This window comes from Bubalus bubalis, chromosome 6 (genome assembly GCF_019923935.1).
Source record: "Bubalus bubalis isolate 160015118507 breed Murrah chromosome 6, NDDB_SH_1, whole genome shotgun sequence".
Classification (NCBI taxonomy): domain Eukaryota; kingdom Metazoa; phylum Chordata; class Mammalia; order Artiodactyla; family Bovidae; genus Bubalus; species Bubalus bubalis.
Window position 1 is genome coordinate 54266841 of NC_059162.1, and position 15044 is coordinate 54281884.

At 39.6% G+C, this 15044-nt stretch overlaps 1 protein-coding gene across 2 annotated transcripts in view; it reads left to right on the forward strand.

Moving 5' to 3' along the window:
- LOC102392713 (guanylate-binding protein 4) overlaps positions 1–15044 on the forward strand; it is a 39883-nt gene that overhangs the window by 9024 nt on the left and 15815 nt on the right. For both annotated transcript variants that reach the window (XM_025288325.3, XM_025288324.3), the window contains 5 exons: positions 442–569; positions 10333–10442; positions 10648–10844; positions 12398–12643; positions 13714–13994. In XM_025288325.3, coding sequence (XP_025144110.1) covers positions 442–569; positions 10333–10442; positions 10648–10844; positions 12398–12643; positions 13714–13994 — 962 coding nt within the window. The remainder of the gene's footprint in view (positions 1–441; positions 570–10332; positions 10443–10647; positions 10845–12397; positions 12644–13713; positions 13995–15044) is intronic.

Consider the following 15044-nt stretch of genomic DNA (forward strand, 5'->3'; position numbering starts at 1 on the left):
AACAACTGGATAGAGCTAAATAAGAGGAGATGTGATGAAGGCAGAGGAACAGAGGTACTAGGACACCATAGCTCACCAGGGTGGAAGCCAAGGAAACAGGCGCCTGACTTCCGCTCTCTTGCTGGTACCTCTCACTGTTAGGACTGCATCAGAAAGTGGAGGATATGGAACTGATAAAAATAGAAAGGTTAATAGAGTTCACATTAATTCTGGAATGTAACACAGTATGAGCCATTAATGTTATGAGGTGAATAGGGGACAAGAAATATTTCTTGGGAAGGTCTTGAGCATGTGTAAACATTGGAACTGACAGTCCTTGCTGAAATGAAAACACATTTCCCCCAGCCATGCACTCACATTTCAACAATTTTACCCAAAGTAACCCATGGGCAGCCTGGACTATCTGCTCGTATTGTTTGGTGCATTCTTCTTTCTGTGCAGGTTTCCATCTGGGGTCCACAGTGAGGTCTGAAACCAAAGGCATCTGGATGTGGTGTGTGCCCCACCCGTCCAAGGAGAACCACACCCTGGTCCTTCTGGACACTGAGGGCCTGGGCAATGTGGAGAAGGTAAGGCAGGGAATCTTCTCTACTCTTTTTCCTCTTTCATTTTTATTTTTAAATTGTGAAAATATGATAACACATTTATAGGAGACCTGGAAAATACAGAAGAAAGCTATATATAGTACCACCATATATTATAATTAATTTTAAGTAGATAAGATTTTAGTTGGAGCTTCAATATCAAACTCTTGAAAATTAATGGAATGAATATTCAGAAAAAGAGAAGGATATAGTAGACCTGAAAAGCACCATGAACCAATTCAACATAACTAAGATTTATACAATTTTCACAAGAGTAGAATGCAAATTCTACCCAAGTACCCATAGATTATAAACTAGGAGACAAGGGAACATATCCAGGGATGTGAGATCAGGTGCTAAAGAGTCATGGTATAAAGGTATTGAACTCATAGAATCTTTTCTCTTATCATTGTGGAATTATGTTAGAGACCAATATTAAAAGATATGTTAAAATAACCCACACACTTATAAGTGCACTGTGACATTTACCAAGATAGATATTTGACTTAACCATTGAAATCCTCAATACAGTTAGGAGACTGAAAAAAACACAGAGGGTGATTGCAGAGTAGAAAGCATTTAAATGAGAATTTGGTATCAAAATGAGAAATTAATATCAAAGATATACTTAAAAAATTCCATGGGTTTAGAAATTTAATGTCCTTTTGGATGGGTATATCCAAAAGGCCATAACAAGGAAAACTAGAAAAAATTTGTAATAGAATAAAAATGAAAAGAGAATTTACCAGAATTTGTTATATGCAGCTGAAGCTGCTCAATGCAGTTAAATGCTATGTGGAGTCTTGAATAAGGTATGAAAACAAGGGACACAAGCATAAAGTTTTGTGAAATTTGAACAAAATCTGAACTTTAGTTAATAATACTATATCACATGTTAAATTCCTATTTTTTTTTTACAACATAGCATTTCTTTATATTCTCAGAATTGGATTAGAAGTTTCAAGCCTCATTCAAAAAACTTCTTTTTAAAAAATAACTAAGATAATGAACTTTTCTGGTGATTCAGACAGTAAAGAATCTGCCTGTAATGCAGGAGACCTGGGTTAAATCCCTGGATCCGAAAAATACCCTGGAGAAGGGAATGGCTACCCACTCCAGTATTCTGGCCTGGAGAATTCCATGGACAGAGGAGCCTGGCAGGCAGCAGGTAGCAAAGAGTAGGACATGACTGAGCAACTAAGCACACACAGACTTCTAGCAGTAATCAGTTCAGTTCAGTCTCTCAGTCGTGTCCAACTCTTTGTGATCCCATGAATTGCAGCACACCAGGCCTCCCTGTTCATCACGAACTCCCAGAGTTCACTCAGACTCATGTCCATCAAGTCAGTGATGCCATCCAGTCATCTCATCCCCTGTCGCACCCTTCTCCCTCTGACCTCGATCCCTCCCAGCATCAGAGTCTTTTCCAATGAGTCAACTCTTTGCATAGGGTGGCCAAAGTACTGGAGTTTCAGCTTTAGCATCATTCCTTCCAAAGAAATCCCAAGGCTGATCTCCTTCAGAATATGCTAGATGCCAAAATCAGTTCAGTTCAGTTGAGTCGCTCAGTCGTGTCTGAGTCTTTGGGAACCCATGAATTGCAGCACACCAGGCCTCCATGTCCATCACCAACTCCCAAAGTTCACCCAAACTCATGTGCATCAAGTCAGTGATGCCATCCAGCCATCTCATCCTCTGTTGTCCCCTTCTCCTCCTGCCCCCAATCCCTCCCAGCATCAGGGTCTTTTCTAATGAGTCAACACTTCTCATGAAGTGGCCAAAGTACTGGAGATTCAGCTTTAGCATCAGTCCTTCCAATGAACACCCAGGACTGCTCTCCTTTAGGATTGACTGGTTGGATCTCCTGGCAGTCCAAGGGACTCTCAAGAGTCTTCACCACCACAGTTCAAAAGCATCAATTCTTTGGCGCTCAGCTTTCTTCATAGTTCAACTCTCACATCCATACATGACCACTGGAAAAAACATAGCCTCTACTAAACGGACTTTTGTCAGTGAAGTAATATCTCTGCTTTTTAATATGCTATCTAGGTTGGTCATAACTTTCCTTCCAAGAAGTAAGCATCTTTTAATTTGACAGCTGCAATCACCATCTGTAGTGATTTTGGAGCCCCCCAAAATAAAGCCTGACACTGTTTCCACTGTTTCCTCATCTATTTCCTATGAAATGATGGGACCAGATGCCATGATCTTTGTTTTCTGAATGTTGAGCTTTAAGCCAACTTTTTCACTCTCCACTTTCACTTTCATCAAGAGGCTTTTGAGTTCCTCTTCACTTTCTGCCATAAGGGCGGTATCATCTGTGTATCTGAGGTTATTGATATTCTCCCAGCAGTCTTGATTCCAGCTTGTGTTTCTTCCAGCCCAGCGTTTCTCATGATGTACTCTGCATATAAGGTAAATAAGCAGGATGACAATATACAGCCTTGACATATTCCTTTTCCTATTTGGAACCAGTCTGTTGTTCCATGTCCAGTTCTAACTGTTGCTTCCTGACCTGCATATAGGTTTCTCAAGACGCAGATCAGGTGGTTTGGTATTCCCATCTCTTTCAGAATTTTCCACAGTTTCTTGTGATCCACACAGTCAAAGGCTTTAACCTAGTCAATAAAGCAGAAATAGATGTTTTTCTGGAACTCTTTGGCTTTTTTGATGATCCAGCAGATGTTGGCAATTTGCTCTCTGGTTCCTCTGCCTTTTCTAAAACCAGCTTGAACATCTTGAATTTCATGGTTCAAGTATTGCTGAAACCTGGCTTGGAGAATTTTGAGCATTACTTTACTAGCATGTGAGATGAGTGCAATTGTGCGGTAGTTTGAGCATGCACTGGCATTGCTTTTCTTTGGGATTAGAATGAAAACTGACCTTTTCAAGTCCTGTGGCCACTACTGAGTTTTCCAAATTTGCTGGCATATTGAGTGCAGCACTTTCACAGCATCATCTTCCAGGATTTGAAATAACTGAAATGCCATCACCTTCACTAGCTTTGTTCGTAGTGATGCTTTCTAAGGCCCACTTGACTTCACATTCCAGGATGTCTGGCTCTAGGTGAGTGATCACACCATCGTGATTATCTGTGTTGTGAAGGTCTTTTTTGTACAGTTCTCCTGTGTATTCTTCCACCTCTTCTTAATATCTTCTGCTTCTGTTAGGTCTGTACCATTTCTGTCCTTTATCAAGCCCATCTTTGCATGAAATGTTCCCTTGGTATCTCTAATTTTCTTGAAGAGATCTCTAGCCTTTCCCATTCTGTTGTTTTCCTCTATTTCTTTGCATTGATCGCTGAGGAAGGTTTTCTTATCTCTCCTTGTTATTCTTTGGAACTCTGCATTCAGATGCTTTTATCTTTCCTTTTCTCCTTTGCTTTTAGCTTCTCTTCTTTTCACAGCTATTTGTAAGGCCTCCTCATACAGTCATTTTGCTTTTTTGCATTTTCCATGGGGATGGTCTTGATCCCTGTCTCCTGTACAATGTCACAAACCTCTCTCCATAGTTCATCAGGCACTCTGTGTATCAGATCTAGTCCCTTAAATCTATTTCTCACTTCCACTGTATAATCATAAAAGATTTGATTTAGGTCATATTTGAATGGTGTAGTGGTTTTCCCTACTTTCTTCAGTGTAAGTCTGAATTTGACAATAAGGAGTTCATGATCTGAGCCACAGTAAGCTCCTGGTCTTGTTTTGCTGACTGTATAGAGCTTCTCCATCTTTAGCTGCAAAAAATATAATCAATCTGATTTCGGTGTTGACCATCTAGTGATGTCCATGTGTAGAGTCTTCTCTTTGTTGTTGGAAGAGGGTGTTGCTATGACTAGTGTGTTCTCTTGGCAAAACTCTGTTAGCCTTTGCCCTGCCTCATTCCCTACTCCATGGCCAAATTTGCCTGTAACTCCAGATGTTTCTTGACTTCCTACTTTTGCATTCCAGTCCCCTATAATGAAAAGGGCATCTTTTTGGGGTGTTAGTTCTAAAAGGTCTTGGAGGTCTTCATAGAACCGTTCAACTTCAGCTTCTTCAGCGTTACTGGTTGGGACGTAGGCTTGGATTACTGTGATATTGAATGGTTTGCCTTGGAAACGAACAGAGATCATTCTGCCGTTTTTGAGATTGCATCCAAGTACTGCATTTCGGACTCTTTTGGTGACCCTCATGGCTACTCCATTTCTTCTAAGGGATTCCTGCCCACAGTAGTAGATATAATGGTCATCTGAGTTAAATTCACCCATTTCAGTCCATTTTAGTTGGCTGATTCCTAGAATATCGACGTTCGCTCTTGCCTTCTATTTGACCACTTCCAATTTGCCTTGATTCATGGACCTGACATTCCAGGTTCCTATGCAATATTGCTCTTTACAGCATCGGACCTGGTTTCTATCACCAGTCACATCCACAGGTGGGTATTGTTTTTGCTTTGGCTCCATCCCTTCATTCTTTCTGGAGTTATTTCTCCACTTATCTCCAGTAGCATATTGGGCACCTACTGACCTGGGGAGTTTCTCTTTCAGTATCCTATCATTTTGCCTTTTCATACTGTTCATGGGGTTCTCAGGGCAAGAATACTGAAGTGGTTTGCCATTCCCTTCTCCAGTGGACCACATTCTGTCAGATCTCTCCACCATGACCTGCCCAACTTGAGTGGCCCCACACAACATGGCTTAGTTGAATTGAGTTAGACAAGACTGTGTTCCATGTGATCAGATTGGCTAGTTTTCTGTGATTGTGGTTTCAGTGTGTCTGCTCTCTGATGCCCTCTCACAACACCTACCATCTTACTTGGGTTTCTCTTACCTTGGACTTGGGGTATCTGTTCACAGCTGCTCCAGCAAAGCACAGCTGCTGCTCCTTACCTTGGATGAGGGATATCTCCTTACGGCTGCCCTTCCTGACCTTGAATGTGGAGTAGCTCCTCTCAGCCCCCCTGCGCCCTCACAGCCACCACTTCTTGGACGTGGGGTTGCTCCTGTCAGCCGCCGCCCCTGACCTCGGATGTGGGATAGCTCTTCTAGGCCGCTCCTTTGCCTTCGAATCCTGGCACTCTCAGTCACTGCCCCTGACCTTGGGCGAGGGGTAGCTTCTCTCGGCCACACTTCTGCGTGGTACGTCACAGCCGGTGTGCTTCTGCCAAAATACATGGAACTATATCAAAGTTTTGAGTGAATATAAATTAGAAATCTAGGACTCTATGCATGCTAAGTCAAACAAATAGAATCAAAATGTCATAATTTTTAGCGAGACAAAAATTTATGTTTTCTAAAATATATATATAATACACATTATGTATAATAGATTCATATATATCATATATATACAAAAGCTTTTCTACTATTCTTGATAAGGACTTTAGAAGAACATCAAAAAAAAAAAGAGACAGAGAAATTGGAAAGCATAAACTAAACCAAATGGGAGCACTGAATATGAAATAGGAAAAGTGAAACAACCTGGAGGAAAGTAAAATATCATCATATAGTCCAGTTGTTATATTTATTTATGTCATATTTAAATATGACTGTTCATTAGAAACACATCTAGAGCTTTGGGGAAAAGAAAACAATACCTGAGCATTTGTATTTTTCAAAAAATTCCAAGATAATTCTGATATGCATCTGGATTTTAAAAAGTGATTACAGGTTTTCTATTAAATGGCAATTGCACTGAAACAGAATTCTGTTATTTTGTTGTTGTTGTTGACAAATAATGATACAATATGGAGAAGGCAATGGCACCCCACTCCAGTACTCTTGCCTGGAAAATCCCATGGATGGAAGAGCCCGGTAGGCTGTAGTCCATGGGGTCGCTAAAAATCAGACAGGACTGAGCGACTTCACTTTCACTTTTCACTTTCATGCATTGGAGAAGGAAATGGCAACCCACTCCAGTGTTCTTGCCTGGAGAATCCCAGGGATGGGGGAGCTTGGTGGGCTGCCGTCTAAGGGGTTGCACAGAGTCGGACACGACTGAAGTGACTTAGCAGCAGCAGCATGATACAATAGTATTAAGGGAATAATAGTTACATAATCACAGTAATAAAAGATGTGTATCAGTTTTCACAATCAATAGCCAGAAAAAAAAAGATAATTACAATTGCAAGCCATAATAAAACATGATTAACCTAAAAATATAAAATAATTACATACAATTTGGGGGACTAAGTAGAGTGATGTGGTAAGTGGAAGCACGTACATGCACATGTTTTCATCAGCCCAGCCAGTTTATGCCTTTTCGTTGGTGCATTTAATCCATTTACATTTAAAGTAATGATTGATATATATAATTCTGTTGCCAGTTTCTTAATTGTATTGGGTTTATTTTTGTAGCTCCTTTTCTTCTCTTGTGTTTCTTGCCTAGAGAAGTTCCTTTAATATTTGTAAAGCTGGATTGTGCCCATCTTTGCATGAAATTTTCCCTTGGTTTCTCTAATTTTCTTGAAGAAATCTCTAGTCTTTCCTACTCTATTGTTTTCCTCTATTTCTTTGCATTGTTCACTTAAGAAGCCTTTCCTTCATGTTTAGGTTTGGCAGAAAACAACAAAATTCTGTAAAGCAATTATCCTTCAATTAAAAAAATAAATAAAAGAAAAGAAACCTTTCTTATCCTTCCTTGCTATTCTTTGGAACTCCGCATTCAGATCGGTATATAATTCCTTTTCTCCTTTGCCTTTCACTTAAGTGTACAATACAAAGAAATAGAGGAAAGCAATAGAATGGGAAAGACTAGAGATCTCTTCTAGAAAATTACAGATACCAGGGAACATTTCATGCAATGATGGGCACAATAAAGGACAGAAACAGTATGGACATAACAGAAGCAGAAGAGATTAAGAAGAGGTGGCAAGAATACACAGAAGAAATACACAAACAAGATCTTAATGACCCAGACAACCATGATGGTGTGATTGCTCACCTAGAGCCAAACATCCTGGAGTGTGAAGTCAAGTGGACTTTAGGAAGCATTACTACAAACAAAGCTAATGGAGGTGATGGAATTCCAGCTGAGCTATTTCAAATCCTAAAAGATGATGCCATTAAAGAGCTGCACTCAGTATATCAGCAAATTTGGCAGACTCAGCAGTGGCCACAGGGCTGGAAAAGGTCAGTTTTCATTCCAGCCCCAAAGAAGGGCAATGCCAAAGAATGTTCAAACTACCACACAATTGCACTCATTTCACATGCTATCAAGGTAATGCTCAAAATCCTTCAAGCTAGGCTTCAACAGTGCATGAACCATGAACTTCCAGATGTACAAGCTGGATTTAGAAAAGGCAGAAGAACCAGAGATCAAATGTTAACATCTGTTGTATCATAGGAAAAGTAAGGGAATTCCAGAAAAGCATCTACTTTTGTTTCATTGGCTACCACGCTAAAGCCTTTGGCTGTGTGGATCACAACAAACTGTGCAAATATCTTCAAGAGATGGGAATACCAGATCACCTTACTTGCCTCCTGAAAAACCTGTATGCAGGACAAGAAGCAACAATTAGTACTGGACATGGAACAACGGACTGGTTCAACTTGGAAGAAGTATGTCAAGGCTGCATATTGTCACCCTGCTTACTTAACTTATATGCAGAGTACATCATGAGAAATGCCAGGCTGGATCAAGCACAAGCTGAAATCAAGATTGCCGGGAGAAATATCAATAACCTCAGATATGCTGATGATGCCACCCTTATGCCACAGCAGAAAGCAAAGAGGAACTAAATAGCCTCTTGATGAAAGTGAAAGAGGAGAGTGAAAAAGCTGGCTTAAAACTCAACGTTCAAAAAATGATCATGGCATCCGGTCCTATCACTTCATGGCAAAGAGATGGGGAAACAATAGAAACGGTGACAGATTTTATTTTCTTGGGCTCCAAAATCACTGCAGATGGTGATTTCAGCCACGAAGTTAAAAGATGTTTGTTCCTTGGAAGAAAATCTGTGACAAACCTAGACAGTGTGTTAAAGAACACAGACATCATTCTGCCAACAAAGGTCCATCTAGTAAAAGCTATAGTTTTTCCAGTAGTCATGTATGGATGTGAGAGTTGGACCATAAATAAGGCTGAGCACCGAAGAACTGATTCTATTGACCTGTGGTGCTGGAGAAGACTCTTGAGAGTCCCTTGGATAGCAAGCAGATCCAACCAGTCAATCCTAAAGGAAATCAACCCTGAATATTCTTTGGAAGGAATAATGTTCAAGCTGAAGCTTGAATACTTTGGCTTCCTGATGCAAAGAGCTGGCTCACTGCAAAAGACCCTGATGCAGGGAAGGATTGAAGGAAGGAGGAGAAGTGGGTGACAGAGGATGAGATGGTTGGATGGCATCACCGATTCAATGGACATGAATTTGAGAAAACTCTGGGAGACAGTGAAGGATAGGGAAGTCTGGCATACTGCAGTCCATGGGATTTACAGAGTTGGACACTACTGAGCAAGTGTTGCTCTTGCTGAACAACAAACAAAGCTGGATTGGTGGTGCTGAATTCTCTTAAATTTTGGCTTGTCAGGAAAGCATTTGATTTATCCATCGTATCTTAATGAGACTCTTGCTGGGTAGCATATTCTTGTTTGTTGGTTCTCACCTTTCATCACTTGGAATATATTGTGTCTGTGCAGCAGAACCCCTTGCTGCCCCACTGTGTGTCAAATATCTTTGTAGTATGCATGTGTACTCAGTCACTAAGTCGTGTCCAACTCTTTGCAACCCCATGGACTGTAGCTTGCCAGGCTCCTCTGTTCATGGGATTTTCCTGGTAAGAATACTTGAGTGGGTTGCCATTTCCTTCTCCAGGGGATGTTCATTACTCAGGAATTGAATACATGTCCCCTGCATTGTCAGGCAGGGAGCCCATTTCTGTAGTATATATATATATATATATATATATATATATATATATATATATATATATATAATCAATTCCAAAGTCACTCATGACCTTCCAAATCTCAATTTTAGCCTCAACATCTACTACTACGTGGGTAAAACTACTTCAGTCAAATAAAATAACCTTGTAATTTCTCTGTATGACCACACTTTCTGGCAATTGTGATCAGCTTCTGTGAGCCCTTCTACCTGCAGAGTCCCTATAACTCCACAAATCCACATTCTACAAATTTTTGAAAGCACAGTTCCTTTTAACCTAATTCCATCATGTCACTATCAGACATAATTAATTATGGCTCTGAATGCACAGAGTATTTTTTCTGTCTTTTGGGAGTTGCCACTTTGTCTTTTACAGTACAACATTTGGTTCAATGCCAGGCTGTTTGTCATTGTGGATAGATTTGTATGTTCCCATGTATATCTGCCCCTCAAGAAAGCCATCTCTCTAGGGTGGGCATTATCATGTGGAACTTTATATCCTCATAAGCAAATAAGTATCTTTTGCTATCTAGATGCATAGTTAGCAGTTGATAAATTTAATTAAATAGTATTTCTGACTCTAATATACATTGTGATCTAGAAAAACTTGCAAAGCAATCACTGCCCACTTACTGTTGTACAACTTCTATGTTCCAGGCCTGTATTAAACATTTTAATCACATATAAGATGTCATTCACTTCTGTAAATAGCTAATCACACTGAAGCACTTGAAGCGGAAAATATCAATACCAGAAAGTTTGAATTTATCATTGTCTTGAAAATTTATTTACCTTACAACTGAGTTACAGCACAGCTGTTATAGTGAATGAACACCTGAATGAGAGCATGAGGAGTAGTGTCCTCACTCTCTAACATACTTTCTAGGAGGACTCCAAGAATGACTTGTGGATCTTTGCCCTGGCTGTGCTCCTGAGCAGCACCTTTATCTACAACAGCATGAACAGCATCAACCATCAGGCCTTGCAGCAGCTGCAGTATCCTTTCAGGAATTGAACCACTGTGTTTCATTGAGTTTATGGGAATAGCAACTGACACTGTTTTTTTCTTGCCCATGACTTCATTCTTATGGTTGATGAAGATGGAAAATGGAGCAAAAGGGAATGATGATAGAACTTGTTTTGAGGTGAGATCTGGAAACTGTGTTGGAGAGTACTTCTTTTTCCTTAGCTAAAATTCCAGCTATGTGACTGAATTAACAGAGCTGATCAGAACCAAATCATCTCCCAGCTTTGATGAAGTAGAGGATTCAGCCCGATTTGTGAGTTTCTTTCCAGACTTTATTTGGACTGTGCGGGATTTCATGCTGGAGCTGGAGTTAGATGGGAACTCCATCACGGAAGATGAGTACCTGGAGAATGCCTTGAAGTTGATTCCAGGTATCAGAGCAAGGCCAGGGTGGTAGGAAGCTCAGTAGGAGGTGGGGTCAACAGAGCCCTTTATGTCAGAACTTGATTTGAAGTTGGATTTGAGGCCATGCTAATGGTAATTGGTGAATGACTGGGAGGTGGCTTCAGTCATTATTGTTACTGGGAAAACCCCAGCCACCAGAACTTAAGCTCATAGAGGAAATTTAGAATCCAATATTCTACCGAATGACTTTAGAAAAAGTAATACCATGAAAAAGAAAGGCTCATATACTGTGTTTCATATTAAGTGTTTCTCCTCTTCTATTTGAGAAATATAACCCATCAAATTGAAATTAGTAAATACAGAATCATAAGGTAAGCAAAATAATTAATTTTTAAATATATTTCACACAGTGTATTTTACTATCTTATATGGATACATTCTTCACAGACAGACAATTTATACCTTAATTAGTTCCAAAGAAAAGCATTGCTATGTCCTTTCACTGAGACTGTGAAATGTCTTCAAATGCTTTCGCCTAGTCTCACACTCTTTATTCTAGAACCTTACATAGTATGTCATATTATATAACAAATTAGTTATAACAGATTATAATTAGCAGAGAGAATAATGAGTGGTACTTAGAAGAAATATTGATTTTGTTTGCTTAATCATTTATTTACCCTTTCAATAAATATTTATTGAACTGCAGATATATGCTCAGAATCTCTCTGGATGCTACTGTCACTTCCAACAGAAAATGTCACAGAAGACTGATGAGGTGTCCTAGTTTCATTTAGGCCAATCTTACCATGAGATTGTGTATGCTAAAGTAATCGCAAAACATATTTATAGAATGTGCATTTTTTTTACTCTGATTTTGTAAAACTTCACTGCCTTGTGTATCATTTGTCTCCCACGTGGTTTCTTTCCCAGAAATACTGTGAATATCCTTATTTCTATGATTTCTTTACTTTTGAGCTTACATTTCATATCTGAAATGGAGACAGTAAGATCAGAAAAGTATTTCTGACAATTATATGTATTAGTTTATCTTTCAAGAAAGTGAAGCCGCTCAGTTGTGTCTGACTCTTTGAGACCCCATGGACTGGATTTTCCAGGCAAGAATACTGGAGTGGGTTGCCATTTCCTTCTCCAGGAGATCTTCCTGACTCAGGGATTGAACCTAGGTCTCCTTGCATTGTAAGCAGATGCTTTACCATCTGAGCCACAAGGGAAGTTCATTGGCAGGTCTGTATAAATCCCCAACAGGGTTTCTGCCATAAGCTGTATGAGGTCTTCATTTAATAAATAATTAATCCATGGCATACTATACAATGGCTGAGGAAAACAACCACAGGTTTCTTCAGTTGGAATGGAGGCTTCTTCTTCCTCCCCAGGAGTACTTTCTTCACTCTTGGCTCAGTACAAAACAGAGTTTCCATAGTAGATTACCGTAAGACTGAAAAAGATTTACAGGCACAGGAATTAGAGTGATACAAAAATCCCTGGAAATGAAAGTCCTCAGCCCCCTTACCTGGAGTCTGTCGCTTCTGTGATTGCTCTTTTTCCACTTTTGCAGATGAAGGTCCCCAAATTCAAAATTTCAACTTGCCCAGAGAGTGTATCAGGAAGTTTTTTCCCAAACGGAAGTGTTTTGTCTTTGACCGTCCTGCAAGCAACAAAAAACAATTACTCCATCTTGAGGAAATGCCAGATAATCAACTGGATGAGGATTTCCAGAAGCAATCAAAAGATTTCTGTTCATATATCTATACCCATGCAAAGACCAAGACCTTAAAAGAAGGAATCACTGTCACCGGGAAAAGTGAGCCTCCTTTGCTAGAGCATGGCTCTCTGTGATTCAGTGTGGGTGAGGAATGTGTGGTGGAGTTGAAGTTGTGAATATCCTCTGGGATTGCCAATAATTGTGTTTTCTTTTTTTCAGTTGTGTCTTCTCTATATAATTTGGAAAAACATATTTATGCCCCATATAGAAGTGCGTGTTACTTTGTTAAAATTTCCCTACATGAGGGTTTTCTGAAGACTACCATATCTCATGAAACTGTAGGGCTGGCCAAAATGTTCTTTCAGGTTTTTAGTAAGATGTTATGGAAAAACCCAAACGAACTTTTTGGCCAACCCAAATTTACATTGAAGCTATGTTAAGGATGCAAATATTCATTATGATGAGCCATCCGGTGGATAAGTATTTCTAGTGAGGATATACAAGTTATTTTGTGAATTCACATGAATCAGAAAATAAGTAGTACACCACGAATCTATGTAAACTCATTGAAAGACTGAGAAACAAATGTAAATACAGTCTTATAAACAGAGCTGTCTTCATGCACAGGCTACCTGAGCAGTCTCACAGTGCCCTGTGCTGAGATGTGCTCTGTTTTAATGTTTTTGTCACTGGAAATTCTTGATGACATTTTTACATGGGGCACTGCATTTTCATTTGGAAATAGTACCCACAAAATACACAATTTATTTACATATATAAATAATTCTCTGTATTTTGCTACAATGGGGAAAGTGTTCCAGGAGAACTTTGAACATATTATTGAGGTATTCAGTTAATATTGTATTGTGATGAATTGAGAACCATAAAAGAGAGTGAATAGGGGACACTGGTGTTATTATAAGAAAATTATAGAAGAAAAAGGAGAAGGATATGAAGATGAGGAGAAGAAAGAGAAGAAAAGAAAATTTCAAGCTCAATAAAATTTTAGTGATGTTTAGGATACTGACCTAAGGTTCATAAAATGAATGAAAACTTTCTATTTTCAAAATATTGAATTGGCCAAAAAGTTTGTTCGGATTTTTCTGTAGCATCTTATGGGAAAAATCTAAACGAACTTTTTGGACAACACAATATAATATGTTATTCAGGGCTGGGGCCTCTGGTGGAGGCCTATGTAAATGCCATCAACAGTGGATCAGTTCCTTGTCTGGAGAACGCAGTGACAACTCTGGCCCAGCTGGAGAACTCAGCAGCTGTGCAGAAGGCAGCTGACCACTACAGTGAGCAGATGGCCCAGCGACTGAGCCTCCCCACAGACACGCTCCAGGATCTGCTGGAGGTGCATGCAGCCTGTGAGAAGGAAGCCATTGCAGTCTTCATGGAGCGTTCTTTCAAGGATGAAAATCAGGATTTCCAGAAGAAGCTTGCGGTAATGTGGCCTAAAATATATCCTTCCTGATTCCTGTGGTTCTAGAAATGTGCTTTGTTGTTGCTGTTGTTCAGTAGTAGGTCAGTCATGCCTGATTCTCCAATCCCATGGACTGCAACACACCAGGCTCCTCTGTCCTCCACTGTGTCCTGGAGTTTGCTCAAATTCATGTCCACTGAGTGGGGGATGCCATCCAACCATCTCATCCTCTGCAGAGGATGAGAAATGTTCTTAGGTGCCTTCTATTCACTTATGATTCATATGCTTCTCATTGTAAAAGGAGTTTGGATTCTTGTGAATGACAGGACTCTACAGGCCACTTTCCTTCTTTTTTCCCTAAAAACTGGCCTTTTTATTTTCTACTGTAAACAAATTACCCTTTGTTTTGGTGCTTAAAGCAGCACACAGTTATTCGCTCACACTTTTACAGGTCATACGCCAGTGTAGGGTGTGTATGGGTGATGTGCTCAGAGCACAGCAAGCTAAAAACAAGGTTCAAATGGGTTTAGCAATACCACCAAGAATAATCAGTAAACAACTTTTCTCAGGATAAGAAAAGAGTTTTATTTGAGCCAAATGAGGACTAGAGCCCAAAGATACAGATTAAAGAAGAACTTGAATTCTGTTCTGTTGCATGACAAAATGCAGGGTGCGGGGAACCCTTACTGTAGGCAAAACCCGCAAAATTACCTGTATTATTTGTCAAGAATTAAGATTGTAGCTGGAAAGAAATAAGAGTGCTTGTTAAAGAAGGATTGTTTGGGGTCTGAAACTATTGCATATTTACAATGGTACACTTTGAGTTCCTAAGTGTGCAGCTCCCAGTTACTAGCAGACACTCTTTTGAGAATGGATGGTGGCATCCTTGAATTTAATACAGTTCAGAAGATTGAGGTTCTCAGGGATGCAGAAACATATCTGAAACCACATCTACAATGGCCACAAATCTCAATTTTTAATCCTGCCCTACAGTTACTTCATTGTGATTTTTATTTTTTTAATTAAATTTATTTATTTATATTAGAGGTTAATTACTTTACAATATTGTAT